At 36.2% G+C, this 19,279-nt stretch overlaps 2 protein-coding genes across 3 annotated transcripts; one reads left to right on the top strand and one right to left on the bottom strand.

The window, feature by feature from the left end:
- LOC132176651 (uncharacterized) lies at window positions 1-8,014 on the bottom strand. 2 transcript variants are annotated; one of them, XM_059588916.1, is made up of 8 exons: window positions 7,536-8,014; window positions 6,294-6,353; window positions 3,861-4,109; window positions 3,625-3,701; window positions 1,460-1,536; window positions 1,025-1,157; window positions 730-936; window positions 1-631 (listed from the first exon to the last, which is right to left on the bottom strand). In XM_059588916.1, the coding sequence occupies exons 1-7, from the start codon at window positions 7,969-7,971 to the stop codon at window positions 781-783; spliced, it is 1,188 nt and encodes a 395-aa protein (XP_059444899.1). In that variant the 5' UTR covers window positions 7,972-8,014; the 3' UTR covers window positions 1-631; window positions 730-780. The 2 variants fall into 2 exon arrangements, with proteins under 2 accessions (XP_059444899.1, XP_059444900.1); XM_059588917.1 differs by having other exon boundaries at window positions 1-626.
- A 3,794-nt stretch (window positions 8,015-11,808) lies between these two features.
- Window positions 11,809-15,831, top strand: LOC132174650 (phosphoglycerate kinase, chloroplastic). Its single transcript, XM_059586287.1, has 6 exons — window positions 11,809-12,457; window positions 13,260-13,337; window positions 13,462-13,722; window positions 14,113-14,430; window positions 14,689-14,847; window positions 15,340-15,831. Exons 1-6 carry the CDS (start codon window positions 12,026-12,028, stop codon window positions 15,547-15,549), a joined length of 1,458 nt encoding a protein of 485 aa, XP_059442270.1. The 5' UTR covers window positions 11,809-12,025; the 3' UTR covers window positions 15,550-15,831.
- Window positions 15,832-19,279: the final 3,448 nt, after the last annotated feature.

Genomic DNA, 19,279 nt, shown 5'->3' with positions numbered 1-19,279 from the left:
TAAAGAAGAATTCGAGATTATAACGTACTTGATTTTCCATAATATGCCCAAAAAGACATTATTGTAAAAGATAATGGTAAACAATAAGCAGACTTTGTAGTTAACTGACCGAGCTGACTCATTGGGCCGGAAAAGTTCGACAAGCCGAGTCAACTGACTGAGTTGCAAAGCAAAAAGAAATACAGCCAAAACAAGCAACATAGGGAAGTGGGGAAGTGAAACTATTGCCTTCCGGGCTGCCGGACCAGGTGGCGGTGGCTGGGTACCAATGTGGGTTGGACCTGAGGCTGATCAGCATAGCCGAGCCAACCAAACACTTGAACAACACCATCGAAACCCAGAGGCCGCTAAAAGACTGCATCTGTCTGAAGAGTGTTCTATCCACCACCCAAAACAGGAGACTGCATTTCTTTCTTCCTCCCAGTATAGAGACCCTTCCACTGACACATGTATCCTCGTAATAATACATGGCGCCACCCAACAAAGGCGCCGGAGGGCACTTTATCATCAGCAGACCCACCCACCTCTTGATAAAAGACATTCAGCTACCAAATGATGAGAGAAGACGAAAAAAGAAAATGAGGCCTATGTCAAACCAAGTTAGTTATACTTCAGATCCCTTATGCCTGTCCTGCCAAGTTTGAGGCAAACACCATACACACATTGAGTTGATTTATTATGAATCAGCACCAATAGAACAAACGAACAAAAAAGAAATCAAAAATTTACCTAGTGAAAATATGGGATAAAAAAGAATTGTTAAGTATAAACTTCTGCAGTTCATCCATTTGAAGACATGGCTTCCTCGATGCTCCTAATCACATTGCCAAGACCAAGACCATTTTCCAAAGCTTTAACAGCAGCTCGGTGTGCATGTCTATGCCACTTGAGCAGATTGTAAGACTGAAGAACCGACCATCTTGCTTGATTTGACATCTAAACAAGGTGACGATGGTCAAAGGACCAAAATGAGAATATTATCAATTGAAGATCATCAAACCAAGTACCCAAGTTAGAGAGTAACCTCAGCTACAGATAATGGGGGTTCCAGTAGAACACTGATACTCCTAAAGAGATTTTCATCGTTCTCTCCACCCTCTGCTTCACCATAAACAAGTGCTTCCGCCGCAATGCCTGCAAAAAGCACCATGCAGTACCTAACCATTGTATCATTCCAAGAATCAGTAATCACTTGAATGACAAGCACAACAAAATAAGATAACGAAAACAGAAAGTAACCATTTCGGGTATCGAAGTTTGAAGTGCAATGGGCTGTTTGGGTTAACATATTCATATATAAGTCCTGAATTCTACGCAAACCAGCTAAAGTATAACCAATTTAAAATTCTACTCAAACCAGCTTTAATTAGGTAAAAATAGCTTCTGCAGACAAGCAAAACATAACTAGTAAGATTTAATTAATTATTCAAGCAACCTTCCCCGTTCAAGTCATACCCACCTGTCAAAAGAAGTTCCATTGAGTCTTCCTTGAGCAAGATCATTGGCCATTTTATCATCCCAAAACTGAGTTCCTGCCTATAAAATCAGACTTCAAATGAACCCTCCTTGCTGTGAAAAGAATGCAAATCCATGATACAGCTATATTTATGCGAACATAATAAATTATCAGAATATACATACAGCCATTTGAGCTTTATTACTAAATAAGTTCTTTAAAATATTTATGTAATTTTAATTTATAAACTAAATAAATTTATTAGTGAATATTTGAGGTTCGACCCACCAGCCACCAGGTATAGGAATTGTGGGGAACTATGGTATAATTGGACCAAGGGTATTTTCTTTCGTTTGTAAAAAAATAAAAATAAAAGGTTTTAAACTAATTACTAAATACTGGAATAAAATATTCTGAAAATATCATGAAATTGAACTCAGTACGGCCTAATGTTTGAAAATATATGTCAGACACAGATTGTCCTAAATTGTTAACTAACAGCATGCAAATGGGTGTGACAATAGATATTCTGAATAAGAGCAGCATTAGTGTGGAACTCAAATAGGTACTATGTTTATAATATTCTAATCCAAAAAAGAAGTGTCAAAATATTTGCTTATTGCTTCATGCAAAAACAAAACGTTGTGCCATGAAACAATCTGGGTGATATTTGATTTTTCTTTCCTTGTTTATATTAAAACCGTTTACTTTTACTACATGAGTTTGTGAGAAATTGCATTACCTATAAATAAACGGATTCCTATTTTCTAAATTTTACTTTGAATAAGAAATAAGAACTTAATGTGTATAGAGTCTATTCTAGCCTTCTATTATGTCCCTCTTAATATAATAATTATTAAGTAAAAAGAAACAAAATTCTAGAACATGAATGGTATTTCTTATGAAAATCAAGTCTAAGAGAATAAATCCAGAGTCTAAAGCCTAAATGTCTTAACAGTAAAAGTAGAAAAACCAAGAAAGGGTGCGAGAAAGTCATTCCCATGTGTGCGTGTGAAATGCCAATGAAAAAGAATTAGAGATTGTGATCTCGGTAAAATTACCAAGAAGATGAACACAGTGAACAAAGTCCATTAAAAAATGATTTTATTTATTCAATAATACCCAATGTAAAACCGCAACAGTTGCAAGTCAAATTTAGAAAACACTATAATGTAGGGACAGCCACCAGAAGGAAATTATTTATTCAAATGCAAGGACAATTTGAGTGACCCCGCATGGACTGCAAGAAGGAAATATTAAAAGAAAAAGTCAAAAGAAAATAGCGGATTGTAGAATTTATTCAAACAAGACAACGTAATTGTCTTGCTAGTTGCACTCATACATTCATTATCTTTAAGACTTTAACCACTGGGCAGAAGCCACCCCTAATCCAACCAAGAAATATCCTGCCTATAGGATGAGAATTAATATTTATTGAACTAAGAACAGTCTGTCCTATCATTCCTATCCATCAACAGGTAAAGCACATCTAACACAATGGGTGCTTCCATAAAAAGAAGCATGCCCATCAAAGAACACAGTGAGTGAAAAACAACTTCAAGGGTGGTATGAGATATAAATTTCAAATGTGAGACAGTAAAAACAAAAAAAAATAAAACATTCAATTAAAATATGGATATTGAGGAGGTAAAAGTAGTTAAAAAAATCTCTCATGTACAGATATTCCACTGCAGGGGCCAGGCATTCCATCTAAAGCCTAAACTCACACCCTCAGCCTCCCGGGGAAACACACACCGAGAAGCGTTTCTTCGTCCCTTCAATATTTTCTCACTTTTTTGTACTTTTGAGAATGTTCTAAGGGAGGAAAACATGTTTTTGGTTATTTAGACTTACATCTCAGCAGGTATTTTTATACATTTTTTAATCTCTTGGTGGAAGTGTTTCTCATTCAGGTTTTAAAGGAAAAGATAACAATAATCATGGATACACACAAGCATAAGTATTGCATATCTCAGTGACTTGACAAGTTCAACACCCCCCTTTCTTCCTGGGGCAGGCAGGCAACCCCAAGAAAAAAAACAAAAGAAAAAGATATGAAATGGTAACATCATGCATAAACAACTAAGCATGTAATAGTGTAAATACTTCAAATCTTGATTACAGGACCAGGCGAAATGCAATATGAAGCACAGAAGAGAACAAATTACCTGCCCTTGAATGCCCATTTGCATTGCAACAATTGGGTCTAAAATCACTCCACGAATTGGGCAACCCATAAGGTAAGCTGCATTTTCACCCAGACAATCCTTGTGAGATCATACATGTAGCAATGCATAATTCTTGAGGAAACAAATGTAGTCAGAAGATTAAGTTATTGGGTATTGCTATAAGGAACTTTATATCAATTTTAAAGTACCAACTATCAGATAAAAGTAGGGTTTACCTATCAGGAGATGCCCTGCTTCATGAACTAGAATCCGGCGCCTATTTGGAGGCCAGTAACTTGAGATTTGAGCTAAACAGCAGCCACCAAGGAAAATAGAGTCTATGAAGGCAAGCCCCAATATTACTGCAAGGTTAGGCCTGATATCGATCCCTTCAGAAATAAGAAAAGATACCCCACCAAGAAAAGCAACTAAAACAGCCTGGGAGCTTCCTGAAACACCCCACTTCTTTGGAGAAAGTTTAGACACTGGATATAAAAAATAAAATAAAAATAAATAAAATAAATAAAAATAAATAAGAATAAAAAAACAGAAAGAAGAACAGATCAAGACCCATTTGAGGAAGATAGCGTTAAATGCTCATTACCCCCCAATGGTTTAACTAATTTACAAACGCCCACATAGATTTCAATTTGTATCGTAGATGGTACCTTACTTAAAGCTAAAGATGGAGATGGTCCATCCATCTTTCCATCTTCGGTCAATAAAATTGACGGAAGTACACATCAATGTCCTTCAGAACATGACACCTGTCTCATGGCTTATTGATATTATTTAAATATTAAAAACTTTGGAAAAAACTTGAAAAGATTAAAAAAAAATTAAAAATTTGAAAAAGTATAAGAAAAAGGGTGGGGTGGCTTGAACCACCCAATGATCCAAGGGTGGTTCGACCATCCCCAATACCAAAGAAATCAATGAGTTTCCTTCTCTATTTTGAAATTGATTTAGGGTTTAAATATTGGCTGATTGGGTGTTTTGGGGTTCCAATTGATTTGTGATTTTCTTAGAGGGCGGACCTAGGCAGCCACTTCCCTTGGAAGAGTGTATGGCAGACCCAGGCTCCTTTGAGGGTGGCATTCTTTGGGTGGTTGGCGGCTCTAGGCAAGATCCTCACCTTGGATAATCTTAGGAGGAAGCACATCATCGTGATAGATAGATGTTGCATGTGCGAGAGTAATAAGGAGTTTGGAGATCACCTTCTTCTCCATTGTGATGTGGCATCTACCATTTGGAGTGCTTTTTCCAGTCGTTTTGGGATGTTTTGGGTTATGCCTAGATGTGTTGTAGACTAATTCAACTATTGGTGGTCCTTTGGCAAGCCAGGAGTGCTGCAGTGTGGAAATGGTGCCGATGTGCCTCTATTTGGTGTGTATGGAAGGAAATGAACGATAGATTTTTTGAGGACAAAGAGAGGATGCTAGGAGAAATTTTATCTTTGTTCTATGAAACTTTGTATCAATGGACAACAGCGTATGTGTCTCCTTTGTTGATTAGTTATAGTTGCTTCCTTGATCGTTTTGCCCTTGCGCTAGTTTGGTGGTTCCTTTTGTATACTTCCTATGTACTTAGGGTCGCCTTACACTTTGAATGAAATTGGTTTATTACTTCTCTAAAAAAAATTGATATGTGATTTTCTAAGGGTGTTGTTTTTGGTGGTGGATGTGGCCAATTTGGGTGAAATGAGAAACATGAATTCTTGATAAAGTTAAAATCAGAGAGAGGAAGAATCAATGTTGGATGCATACAAAGAAGGCTCAGATAGACGTCCTTCTTGGCGACCGTGAACAGCGCACCTCATCCACACCTACATAGCCTACGACGCTCCTGGGCAGGCTGTTTCATTACTCAAGCACCTTACTTCGTCACATTTCACTGTGTTCTAGTGGAATGCAGAGACTTGGTTGGTTTGTATAGAGGAATGCAGAGAATTGGGTGGAGGCTTGACCACTACACCTTCCCTTTTGTCCTCAAAGCTTGTGGCAAACTTCAGTCATTTCGTCGAGGCGCTTCGATCTATGCCGTGGTGTGCACAAATGGGTTGTATGGAATGTGTGGTGCATTGCATGAGGCACGCCAGGTGTTTGATGATTTGTTCGAGAGCGTGCTACGTGATGTGGTTTTGTGGAATTCAGTTGTGGTTGCTGATGTACAAGGTGGTGATGCCAAGAATGCACTCAAAATGTTTGATAGAATGACTGATAATCGTGGAATCTGCCCGGATGCTGTTAGCATTGTGAATATTCTTCTAGCTTGTGCTTCCATGGATGCATGTTTGCAGGGTAAGGAGGTTCACAGGTTTGCATTACCATTTTTTTTTTTTTTAATGTTTTCAATTTGTTTTTTTCAATTTTTAAATAATATCAATAAGCCATGGGACATGTGTCATGCTTTGAAGGACACTGATGTAGATTTCCGTCAATTTTGTGACAGAAGATGGACGAAGAGACCATCTTCGTTTTTAACTTTAAGTGAGGTACCATTTACGACGCGAATTAAAACCGAGGTAAGCGTTTGTACAGTAGTCAAACCGGTGGGGCGGGGGGGGGGGGGTTTAACGATCATTTAACCCTTAAATTTATGTACTTCACAGTAGCAAAGAGTTCTAAAAATGTAAATAACTTCAGTCAATGAGAGAATATAAAACACACCTTCTAAACCTGTTGAAGACTTCAATACAGTCGGTGTAATCTTTCTTGGTCCCTCCAACACTGCAGAAGGTAAACACATAGAAAATAAAGTGAGGTAAGCATTTAGTTAAAGGAAAAAAAAAGTTTTAACACCTCCATCAAGGCTCAAACAATGACGTAAAAAAATTATCATTTTGTAACCAAGAACTTGCTTTAAGTAATTACAGAAACTTTATTTTATACGTAAACACAGCCCATGCATTAGTATGTAGTTGAACCCATGAGTCCAAAGACTATTGGCAAATTGGCATAAGTGCAATGGTATCACCACACAGATGAAATAAGAGAATATTAGTTTCAACTACTTGTACAACCCTTTGGAAACTCTTCCAACATAATAAAAAAGGGTGACTCTTTGAACATAAGCTGGATCCTACATAACTGTTCCTAATATGCATAATTGAATGATGAGAGGAGGACCATGAATAAGAGAAAGTTGCTAGCCAATGAAATAGAATAGAAACTTCATATAAACAGTGAAAAACAAAAGGCTGTATCCGCAATAAATAACAAAGGTAGGAGGACCAGAACCAGTAACAGTACTAGTAGTAAATATTATACTCTTCCGGTCAGATACACAGAAATAGATGATTGCAGAAAAGTAATAGCTTCCCAAACTCTTTCTGACAAGTCCACCTTTGATGACATACAAACAGGTAAGCCGTAACATTGTAGATTTCCACCTATTGTGACAGGGAAGCAGTGACACCCTAATGTTGTTTCGAAGGGTATGCTCAATGTTATTACTAACCTTACACTGGTTTCCGCTAACCCCCACCATGGGCCTTGCCTTCAAAATTAGAAGACATCACAAGTCTACTTACAAGACTAAACTGCGGGCTTTACTTCAAGATTGATTAAAGAATAGCATACTTTCACACAAGTCAATAGCCTAAGCACCCAATATTGGCAACAGATATAAAAGGTCAAAACTTTCTCACTTCAAAGCAGGAATAAAAACATCATGTAGAATTAACAAATTGGTACTAAAAATTACCAAAGATTAACACTAAAACGAAGAAGAACTTCTTGCAACAAATGTTCAACCTATTACACGAATTCACAACTGGGCTGCCATCTTATCAAGTGGATACCAAAGATATTATTAAAATGGGAAGAAAAACATTCAACTTGCAATAAATTCTCAACAAATTTTAGTAAATTTGCAATACAATACATACAAATATATATAAAAAGATTTACCAATATTCCTGCATTTCCCAAAACTGGGCAAGAAACCCCTATCCTTGAGGAACACATAAGCGCTTCCTACAAGCTTCATATCATCCGCATTCAGACACGTGTCCAGGACCTCCCAGTCCCTCTCGTACCCAGCAAGGCCCAACTCGGCGAGTCGGGACCGAGCCGACTCGGCCGAGGCAGACCCATTAACGCTCTCAATTGGGTTGTTCTCGATGGATTTCAAGAACCCGAGAGCCCCAGCGAGGTCCTTGCGCTTCACTGCCTCCTCATACTCCCGCCATTCCCGAAGGGCTGCTCTCGCTCTGGTGGAGAAGAAAAAGAAGGGCTTGGTTCTTGTATTAATGCGAGGGGGTGTTTGGAGGAAAAGAAAAGAAAGTTTGGGGGAGAGAAAGTGTGGGAAAGGTTTGGGCTTTAGAGAAGTGAGACTGAGAGCCATGAGAGACCATCGAGATTGAGCTCGCTCTTGTTATCATAATTTTTGAGCTTCATAGAACATAAAAAACAAATTTTGCCACGTCATAATTTTTGAGGTTCGTAGACTATAGCATTCTCACCCAGCTGTTTTAAATTTATCTGAATTTAACTTTGAAAATGTAATTATTTTTATTTAACTTTTAAAACTACCAAATATTAAACTCTTTAAATATTTTTCTATTTTAACTAAATATTTATTTTTAATTAATAAATATAATTTTCATGAAACTCACTTACTTTTATTTCATATGAAAGATTTACCAAAATGCCAGCCCCGGTCCCAAGTTTCAACGACCAAAATAACATTAAAAAATAAATGACTTTTGCTTTTGGTGTTTTTATATTTGGAAATGAGTTATAACAAATGTTAAATTAAACTTTTGGGTTAAATACTTTATTCACCACTAATTTCTTTATTTTTTAACTTTTAGAGTTTACTTTTTATTATAGAAGGTTTTTCTAGTTTGTCTAAAAATATAGATGATCTCTCCGTCAGAATTTTGTCCAAAATTTAACGAAATGCCACGTCAATATTGATCACAGTTTGACATCTGTCCATATAATTAATTAATTAAAAATATTAAAAAATTATATTTAATTAAATTTTAAAAAATAAAATTAGGGTGGTCATAGCCGCCTTGTGGCCACTTAGGATGGCTTGCCACCCTCTTTGGCCATAAGAAGGAATCTTCTGGTCCGGCGGGGACTCATTGGCCATGAAAACCCGACCCACCAAGCTGGTCCGAGGTGCGGCTCCGCCCACGTAGGGGAGCTCTTCGAAACCAAAGGCCTCAACGATGTCGTTGAAGTCTGAGGCTGTACTCACTGGAAAGCCCCTGAGGAATAGGCGCCTGACTTGTGGAGCAGAGAGTCAAGAAATGCTTTATGAGTCGGATATTTCGTTTTAAGTAGCAAAGAAGCCGATGGTTTTGGATCCGATTTCACGCACTTGGGCACAGAAGGCACCGACTTTTGTTCTTTTGGCGCTGGATCCGGCTTGAGGGCTTTGCGGGCCATTTCTTTAAGAACAATTCCTCGAAGCTCTTTGGCCATGGCATCGTCTTCTTGCCAAAGAAGACAATGGCATTGTTGAAGAGAAGCAACAGATCACGAAAGAACTTGCTATCACCTCGGACCAGCTTGGTGGGTCGGGTTTTCACGGCCAATGAGTCCCCGCCGAACCAGAAGATTCCTTTCCATTGGCTACACCCAACTGGCCAAGGGTGGCTCCACCCCAACTTTTTTTTTTAAATTTAATTTTTAAAAACATTTAATTAATAATAATTTTTTAATATTTTAAAATTATTTTTTAATTAATTAATTATATGGACACATGTCAAACTGTAATTAGCGTTGATGTGACATTTTACCAAATTTTGGATGGAATTCTGACGGAGAGACAATCTCCATCTTTAAGCAAATTAGATGAATCTCCGGTGATAAAAAGTAAATTATAAGGGTTAAAAAATAAAGAAGTTAAACCACGTGCGCGAATAAGGTATTTAATCCTTTAACTTTAAATAAATAGTTTGATAAATAATTTTTTTTTTTATGAATTTTGTTAAAAATTTAGAGAACAATAAAAATGAAGAACTTGATGGGAATGCTCTTAGAATTCATCATAATTTTTGAAACTAAGATATTTATGCGCAGACATCAGTAAAAAAAAAAAAACTTGGACCCAATACTAGCGAGTATAGCAGTATGAAGAATTTTTGGCTGCTTAAAAAAAAAAAAAAAATATACACTTTACCCTCAAAGTTTCATTTGATTTGCAATTTGACTTCCTATGTTTAAACATTTGCAATGTAGCCTAATATATAATTAAGCCGGAGCGGTAGAGTTGCCAATACCAAACAGGTAAATCTCAAAAGTGGGAAGAAATCACATACGTAAGTAGGCTAAGAGCCGAGAGATTTAAAGAAATATGATCATAAAACACAAACAAATCAATCATTACGATGCATTTACATTCATTCATTGCCTCATTCATACATTCTCTTTAATTGAAGCCTTGGGGAGATTATGTTTGTTGGTTTGTTTTTGTGAGTGTTGGTGAGGTTGAGTGAGCTCTTTGGTTGGTGAACGTGCTTCTTTGACTTGTTGGGGTAACCTGCGCCCTTTTCATTTGAGATTCGCTTGATTCTTGTAGCTTAGTCGTTGTAAGCTTTAATTTTGGCTAGCCTTTCCTCTTGCTTAGGTTTATTCTTGCTATTTGGAAACGTTGTTTTGCTTTAGTTAAGCTTTTCTTTTAAAAACATATTTGTTGGATTAAGCCTTTGACAATTTCTTTTGAAAACCAATTGGTGTCTAGTGAGGGAAGTCAAAGCCTTTTATGCCATTTGAAATTGCACTGTACAAGGCATGTTCTAATAGCCGTCTAAGTAAGCAGAGTAGTGCATTGTTGCACCTCAACAATCCCTCCCTCAACATGACGCTCTCGTGACTTAAACCCATGACCTTGGATATGATACTATTTGTTAGATTGAGCTTTTGACCATTTCATCTGAAAACTAATCGGTGTCCAGTGAAAAAAACTAAAACATTTTATGTCATTTGAAATCGCACATTGTAAGGCATATTATAAAAGTTGTCCAAGTGAGAGAGCAACATTATTGCACCTCAACAATGTTGTAATTGATAAAGTAAACATTGTAATTATGAAAACTTTCTAAATACATTATGTAGTTGTGAGTCTACAACCTTTGGAGAACACATACATATGGTTTTTTTTTTTATAAATAACCGCAACTGCTAGGTCAGTTAGCGGTTAACTGCAACAGGCGGTTATTGAAGGCTGGTTATAAACCGATAACCGCTTTTCATAAAGAATCAAAACACTAATAAATTTTTAGCGATAAAATTGTTGCACTATTTTAGTTGTTTTTCTTGACATTTTTATGCTTGATATTTGCTAAATTTTAATGATATTTTTTTATTTTAAATAAAAAATACGTGTTCATAATTTATTACATAAAATTTTGATTTATTTGGGAAGAATTTTAAATAATTTACATGGTATATATTTAGTGGTGCTTAGTTATTGTCTGTGACTATATTTACATCAATGATGTATAATAATAATTTAATAGTTTTTTTTTTTTGGTAGGGATGACTTCTAAATATCATTAAATTATTAAAAGTATAAAAATATCGAAACATTTGGGAGATCAAGTCCCTTATCTCCACATGAACCCACCACTATGTGACTATTTGTCAAATATAAAAAACTTGAGCAAATAATATTTGATATATTAAAAAACTCATATATATATATATATATATATATATATATATATTATAAACCGGTTATCGGGTAATTATTAACAGCTTATCTCAATACTTATAACTAGTAATCGCAACAGGCATAGGTGGTTATTTGAATATAGTTATACGGTTAGCAATTATTAACGATTAATAACCATCTTGTTTATGCACTACCACTTAGCACAAGACAACGCGAACAATTCAAATTGAGGCAGCAGAAAAATATGTAGTTGAGCGATTAAAAGTTAATTGGAAAAAAATAAGGTTTTGTTTGCTAATGTTTTTAAGGAAGTAATTTTTATATTTTGTTTTAATTTTTTTAATGTGACATAAAAGTAAAAGTATTTTGAGTATTTTATGCCGAGAGTAATTTATTAATATTTTAAAAAGTCAAAATAGAGAAAAAGAAACAAAGAAAAAAAAGTGATATCCAAAAAAGCTAAAGGAGATGAAAATGCAACAGTCAAATGAGAAAGTCCAAAAGAACCCATGCTGTATGTAGAGGATGCGTTGAAGCACAATCTCAAAAGCATCGAACATCTTCAACCTCTCCCCAACGATAAGAGAAATCCACACATTGCCCAATCATTCCCGTTCCTTCTTCACGTCCACATCTCTCTCTCTCCGCTACTCTCTCTGAGCCTGTTCCCAATCAAAACCACCCCATTTCTCACATCCCCATAGGCCCCTCACTCTACCAACACACTCTCTCCCTCGCTCTCTCTGAGCCACATCACAAACACTCAGCAATGGCCTCGGCCACCGCACCCACAACCCTCTCTTTCCTGCCCACCACCACTTCCTCTTCCACCACTCTCACCCGCTCGTCCCTCCTTCACCTCTCCCCCACCTCCTCATCCTCTTCCATCTCCCTTCGCTCCTCCAGCCTGAGCCGCCTCGGCTTCTCCGCTGTCGACCCTCTCTTCGCTCTCAGAGTGGCCTCCAAAGTGCGATCATTCAATAGTAAGGCAGTGAGAGGCGTGGTGTCCATGGCCAAGAAGAGTGTTGGGGACTTGACCTCCGCGGACTTGAAGGGGAAGAAGGTGTTTGTGAGGGCTGACTTGAATGTGCCTCTGAATGACAGCCAGGTTATCACTGATGATACAAGGATTCGGGCTGCGGTACCAACAATCAAGCATTTGATTCAGAATGGGGCTAAAGTCATTCTTTCCAGCCATTTGGTATGTGGGCTTTGGAGATTTTGAGGTTTTGGTTTCTGGGTTTTAATCATATCGTGGGTTTTGATGGTTCCTTTGTGATTGCGGGTTTATCTGTATCTTTTTTCAAGTCTTTGCTGAATTGGGTTTTGATCATGTAGTGAATTTCGATGGTTCCTTATGTTGTGGGTTTGCTAGTAAGCTTTATTTTTTTAGTCTTTGCTGAATCGGGCTTTCTTCATATATGATATATTGTATTTTGTTGGTTCTTGATAATTTTGGGTTTGTGAATAACTATGTTTTAGCCTTTGCTGGATTGGGTTTTCCAAGTAGTTAATAGAGGGTTTTTGAGATTTGAGGAATGGTTTTGTGGTTTTGGATCATAGTGAATGCTGATCATTTTTTTTTTGTTGATCGTGCGTTTATGAGCATTTCTGTGTTTTAGTTATTGCCAATATATTTTGTCTCTTTGATTAACTTTTTGGAGTCATTGGAACTTAAGTTTTTTCTTTCCTAATGGTAATTGAGAATAATGCAATGTATATTCTGTTAGTGCTCTACTTCTCTGGGGGTTTTAACACTAGACTAGAAGTTTGGTATGCAATTAATTGACGACATGTACATTAATCTCTTATTGCCGATATATTTAGATACTTTATAAATTTGACATTGTTTTCATGATTTCTCACTCAAAGGTAGATAATGTTTTCGAAGTGGTTATTTGTTGAAACAAATTGGGCCCACATTCTTATCTCTGCCACTCAAGGACTGCTTAGTTCTTATAGTTTGATGAGCTAGATTAATGTTTATTTCATTGATTTTTCAGGGACGACCAAAGGGTGTTACTCCAAAATTTAGCTTGGCACCTCTTGTACCTCGGCTGTCTGAACTACTTGGCATTCAGGTAGATCCTTGCCTTCAGGAATGTAGAAGGAAAAGAAACAAATACAAAAAGGGTTGTCACTATTTGGTGGCTTGTGACCAATATCTGGGAATTCATCTGTTATTTGTTTGTGATGACTGAACAGGTTGTGAAGGCGGATGACGTTATTGGTCCAGAGGTAGAAAAGTTGGTGGCTTCACTTCCTGACGGCAGTGTTCTTCTTCTTGAAAATGTGAGATTTTACAAGGAGGAAGAAAAGAATGACCCTGAGTTTGCAAAGAAGCTTGCCTCTTTAGCAGATCTTTATGTGAATGATGCATTTGGGACTGCACATAGAGCGCATGCATCAACTGAAGGGGTTACGAAATTCTTGAAGCCATCTGTTGCTGGTTTCCTATTGCAGAAGGTGGGGTTTTCACTTTAAAAGAAGTTTGCCACGTATGACTGATTTCATATCTTTCTTGATCCTTAATTAGCTGATGGTAGCTGATCTAGAACCCATATCTGTCAGTAACTCAGTTTGCATGAATGGACGAACGCTCAAGTAACGGTGGATATCTGGAAAGAATCAATGCTTCCTTCCTGTGCATTTTGTAATATATTTGTAGTTCTTGAAAGCTATGATTGGTTTAGATGGATTATCAATCATTTCATTAGGAGGAATCGTGGAGGCTTGTTTATCAAATATGAAAGTGCTAGAGTTTTATTTTTTTCTTCAGTCTTACATGAATTTGCGATTGACTTGTACTCACAGTATGATTAAATTATTACTTACTATTATCTTTTCTCGTTTTAGGAACTTGACTATCTTGTTGGGGCAGTATCAAGCCCAAAGAGGCCATTTGCTGCCATTGTGGGTGGCTCAAAGGTTTCATCCAAGATTGGAGTTATCGAGTCACTCCTAGAAAAGGTTGATATCCTACTTCTTGGTGGAGGAATGATCTTCACATTTTACAAGGCACAGGGTATCTCAGTGGGTTCTTCCCTGGTAGAGGAAGATAAGCTAGATCTTGCTACGACACTCATTGCGAAGGCCAAGGCAAAGGGAGTTTCTCTTTTGTTACCCACCGATGTGGTAATTGCAGACAAGTTTGCTCCTGATGCTAACAGCAAGGTTTGTTTTCTAATCTCCTCTTACAAAGTTTGTTCATCAGAATTTTATTTTATTATTATTTTTTGCACATTCTGATGACTGCAATGCTAGACTGCAAGCAAAATAAACCTCGTTAACTTTGGTTCATTGAAACTAATGTCGACTTTGATCTACACAATACTTGATGTCATTATTGATGATTATTTTTCTAATTAATGATATCTCTGACTTAATGGCATTTTGTGGGTAAGGAATAAAAGATTGCCTTTGTCATTGCAGATTGTGCCAGCTTCTGGCATCCCTGATGGCTGGATGGGATTGGATATTGGACCAGATTCCATTAAGACATTCAATGATGCTTTGGAAACTACTAAAACTGTCATCTGGAATGGACCAATGGGAGTGTTCGAGTTTGAAAAGTTTGCAGTTGGAACAGAGGTATGCAAGAATTGTTGTGTGGTATTCATTTTTATAAGTTGCAGTTCTTGTTTTTTAACATTTTTTTTTTTTTTAATTACGGTATGCATACATCAGATATTTTTTGGTTAGACATAATTTGCATATAGGGATGGTAACGGGCAGTTCGACCCCTAACTTACCATATACAGACCTACACTGTCTTTGAAACTCTGTACAAAACCCAGATCTTTATCCACTTGTCTGTGGACAAACATGGCTTAACAAAGTCCATATGGCTGAGTACCCACTTAACCAGCTCTGTTGCTTGTATGTGTAAAATTACATCAGAAACAAACAGCTACCTGAAGTGGTTTACTAGGTAGCCGTTATCCGGATCTTGGCCGATTTGAAATACCCGAGCATCTTATAGGGTTGCTTAGGGACATCTGCAGATGGTTGGCCATTGCAAGTACTACCTCTTTGTTTGTAGATGAATAGATAGTGAACTGAAGTTGTACCCTGTGCTTGCAGTCTATTGCAAAGAAGCTAGCAGATCTCAGCGGGAAGGGAGTGACAACAATCATTGGAGGTGGAGATTCTGTTGCAGCAGTAGAGAAAGTAGGGGTTGCTAGTGTGATGAGCCACATTTCAACTGGTGGTGGTGCAAGTTTGGAATTGCTGGAAGGCAAAGAGCTTCCTGGTGTTCTTGCACTTGATGAAGCCACACCTGTTGCTGTGTAAGACAAATTTTTTTTTTTTTTTTGATAAGTAATAAATGTAAGACAATTTTAATTTGATTTTTTTTCCCCATCCCTGTGTTAATGTTTTTTATTTGGAGGATGTAAACGAGAAATGAAAGTGTCCTAGGAAGATATGAGTTGCTGTAAATGTTCATTTATGTTCTCTTTGATGTAAGGTCGAATTCAGTCTCTCAGGCCCTTTTTCATATTTGCCAGAACAGGTTGTAAGATTGGGCAGGGTGAGTCATACAAACAATGTAATAAATTGGTCCTTTTCCCATTACCTGTTTTTAGCATATACTCCTTTTCAGCATTATTTCTGTACAAACTTTTCAGCAAAACTTTCTGTTGGATCGGTTGGTAGCTTAACATTTGCAAAGGCACTGATTTTGGGAAAACTTCAAAAAATCTCCTTGAACTTCTACTCGTTACTTTCAGTTAAGGGTATCGAATTCTTCCGTTAGGATTTTCTGTTAAATTTGATCAAAATTCTCAAAATACTCATCTTTTTTTTTTTTTTTTTAATAAAAAAATGTTGCAAAGATGTTTTTTTATTTTTTTTTAAAAAAAGAAAAATTCATAAATCTTTACAATTTTTTATAATTAAAAAACATGGTTATTTTGAGATTTTTGACAATATTTAAAGAAAAATCATAACATAATGGGGTAATTAAAAGAAATTGAAAGTTTAATACCCTTAATTGAGAGTTTTTGAACTTCTGAGATACTTTCAAAACGCGTAAAAGTTTAAAAGGTTTTTTTTTTTTTTAGCTGTAGGTGGGTATTTGTATCCCTATCTTTTCTTTCTCTCTCGACCAGTAGTTTCACCCTAAAACTTTCAAAGATGAGAATGATAGGAAAGATGTGGAGAGCAAAGCTGTATAATCCTTGACCACAGGAATGAGAGGCCTGCGTTGTCCTTTAGACACTAACCTTTTTCTGAAAGGGATTTTTTTTTTTTTTTTTATTTCTCACCTTTCATGTACATAATAATCAAAATCTTACTTCTTCTTCTTCTTCATCTTCTTTATCATCATCGTAGTTATGGCCATTTAGAAATCATATTCAGAAGATAGTTTGGTTTTAGAAGGCTCTCGAGTTAAACTGAAGCCATTGCAGATATATTAAATTGAAGGTGATCACCTCTCAAGCGTGACATGTTTTCACGGGCTTCTTGAGGTCAGCTCCAGCACAACTATTAAACAACTCAAACCATGTATCTACTGCATTGACCTTGAGCTTATTGGGATATATATATATATATATAAGATAATTGGATGACGTGATTTGTGTGTAAAATAATCGTTGGTAACCAAATATAAGCTGCTCATTGCATGCCTGACTGACGTTCTGTTAGTTGCCGTCAGTTGCATCATTCTTTTTCTAAAGGAACCACCAAACCTCTATTAACCTATATAACAGGGGCAGTGCACGTAACATTAAATATTGCTAATAATAATAATAATAATAATATATTATTATTATGGCGCAAACCCTCTTTAAAGACATCTAATGATAATTAGGCTTGAGAATTTTCATTGTGAAAGTCACAATCTTGCTCTAGGATTTGCTCAACCACATGTGGGATTTACTTTGAGACCATTTAAAATTGTTAATCTCATCCCTACTATTACTATTCATGTTGTGATGGGGCAAGATCAAGTTATGGCTAAGAAGTAACTCAATTGATTCGAGACCACGCCTCATAAGGCGGAGATCATTAAAAAAAAAATTATGGCTCAATCACATTTAAGAACACTTGCAATTTTTACCACACATAAAGAGTATGCGTAGGTGTCAACTGCCAAGAATTTCTTCGGTCCTCGCCCGGGACTTTTCTCATCTCGTGGTGATCATAGGATTTATGCTAGCTTGTGGTATATAAAGCAACAAAAATCGACTTCTGGAATCGATGTGGGACTAAAAAACTCTTGGGCTCTCGAGTTCAACCCAATTAATCTCCGTATGATATGGGTTGATTAAGTAGGTTAAAATGCAAGGCGCTTTTTTTTTTTTTTTTTTTTAAATAATAATTTATTTGGTTTGCAAGTTGGGTAGTAAATATGATCTGAAATTCTCTATTTAAACCAAATCAACAAAAAAATAAATAAATTCGGGTCTTTAGTCTTTACCACATAAATATCTTTCTCCCTTGGGGGCCTTGACCGAGTGATCATTAACAGCGGTAAAATAAACATAAACAGCTAGAAATGTAGTTCGAAATTTGAACAACTATGAGCCAATAAAGGGTTTCAGAGTTAAGCAACAAGAAGTCACAAATTTCAATAACCAACCACAAACTTGTATGACACTTTGGACTTGTCCATTAGTAAGCTTTATCAAACTTGAAGAAGAAGAAAAAAATATATATATATATGAAAAGGAGTTTGACTATGAACAATGAATGCAGTGGTCCTTTCATCTCATAAAGTTTTCAATGAAATAGAACGATAAGAAAGACATACATATAAGCATTTTCTTATTTTTTGTGTAGTTTATTTGACTTGAAAATTTCAATAATCTTTTTGTAATTTTTACACGAGGTGATGTAATAAAGTAAAGTGAATAAGATAATAGATTTTGTCTCAATTGTTATATAGACTTACAATTATTCATTAGAGAAAATACAAAAATACTTAAAACAAGATTCAAAGAAAATACATATGTTATATACATTACATAACTTGATTTTTTTTTTTTTTAATGATACTCGGATTCATCTCATAATTGTCTATGAATGTTTATGTCGATATCATGACTACTTGATGAAATGTGGAGGAACGGCATCTCAACAATTCGAAAATAATTGTAAGACCTTGGCTACACTAACAACAATTGCATGATTATAAAAAAAAAAAAAAACAACAATTGCATAATTACCAATGCAAATGAAAATTTGGTGACACTCCATTCCACTCAAGCTAAAAGAAAGAAAATTGTTGATGTAGAAAATTAATCGGTGACCATTCACGCCTAGTCCTTGATTTGGGATCCCTACAGCGTTACCTCTAATACTTAAGTTAACAAAGTATAAAGGGGAAAACGAAAGAGATAAATGGACATTAAGGCATAAGAGCATACTTGGATCTAGTATCCTACTGACCTTATATAGGTTAAATAGACTAATATATATATAATTCTTGGTAAAACATATGTACTTTTCGAACTTGCATTTTTTTTTTACTACGCTAAAAAAGAGAAACATTCAAACCTATTTTTTTGGGAGATATATTTCAATTCTTTTTTTTCTTTTTCTTTTTTGAATTCACCTAAATATTGCCTTTTGCATTACAAACATAAAGTTTATGGGGAAAAATGCACTTTACCCTCCAAAAGTTCCACCAAACTTGTAATTTATTCTTCAATGTTTAAAAATGGATGATGTACCCCTATAAAGTATCAAAAATTTGCAATGTGACCTATCCATTATCTATTCCCGTCTAATTTTAGCACATGCAGTGCACATACAATTTTTTGTCTCTACTTTCCAAAATTGCCCCATATTTTTTGATGAAATATCAAAAACACCCCCAATTAAAAAAACCAAAATAAAAAAATGGGGTGGCTTTGGCCATTTGGGGGATGGTTTGGCCTGATTGGGGGTGGCAAGCCAGCCCACGGCCCATGGAAGTGGTTAGGCCACCCCCCAAGGGGCCAAATGGCCAAAGGGGGGTGGCCGCACCTTTTTTTTTTTTTTTTTTTTTTAATATAAGGGCAATTAGGTCTTTTCA

The sequence above is a fragment of the Corylus avellana genome, chromosome ca3 (genome assembly GCF_901000735.1).
Source record: "Corylus avellana chromosome ca3, CavTom2PMs-1.0".
Lineage (NCBI taxonomy): Eukaryota > Viridiplantae > Streptophyta > Magnoliopsida > Fagales > Betulaceae > Corylus > Corylus avellana.
The sequence above is the reverse complement of the archived record's forward strand: the minus strand, read 5'-3'. Positions and strand labels throughout refer to the sequence as shown.

Excerpts from the sequence above, each read along its gene's own strand:
- LOC132176651 (XM_059588916.1), bottom strand. The coding sequence starts at position 7,971 with ATGGCTCTCAGTCTCACTTCTCTAAAGCCCAAACCTTTCCCACACTTT. Across the intron at positions 6,354-7,535 it reads TGGGAAATGCAGGAATATTG|TGTTGGAGGGACCAAGAAAG; the intron begins GTAAATCTTTTT and ends TACCTTCTGCAG. Across the intron at positions 4,110-6,293 it reads GTCTTCAACAGGTTTAGAAG|TGTCTAAACTTTCTCCAAAG; the intron begins GTGTGTTTTATA and ends TTTTATATCCAG.
- LOC132174650 (XM_059586287.1), top strand. The coding sequence starts at position 12,026 with ATGGCCTCGGCCACCGCACCCACAACCCTCTCTTTCCTGCCCACCACC. Across the intron at positions 13,723-14,112 it reads CTGGTTTCCTATTGCAGAAG|GAACTTGACTATCTTGTTGG; the intron begins GTGGGGTTTTCA and ends TTCTCGTTTTAG. Across the intron at positions 14,431-14,688 it reads CTCCTGATGCTAACAGCAAG|ATTGTGCCAGCTTCTGGCAT; the intron begins GTTTGTTTTCTA and ends TTGTCATTGCAG.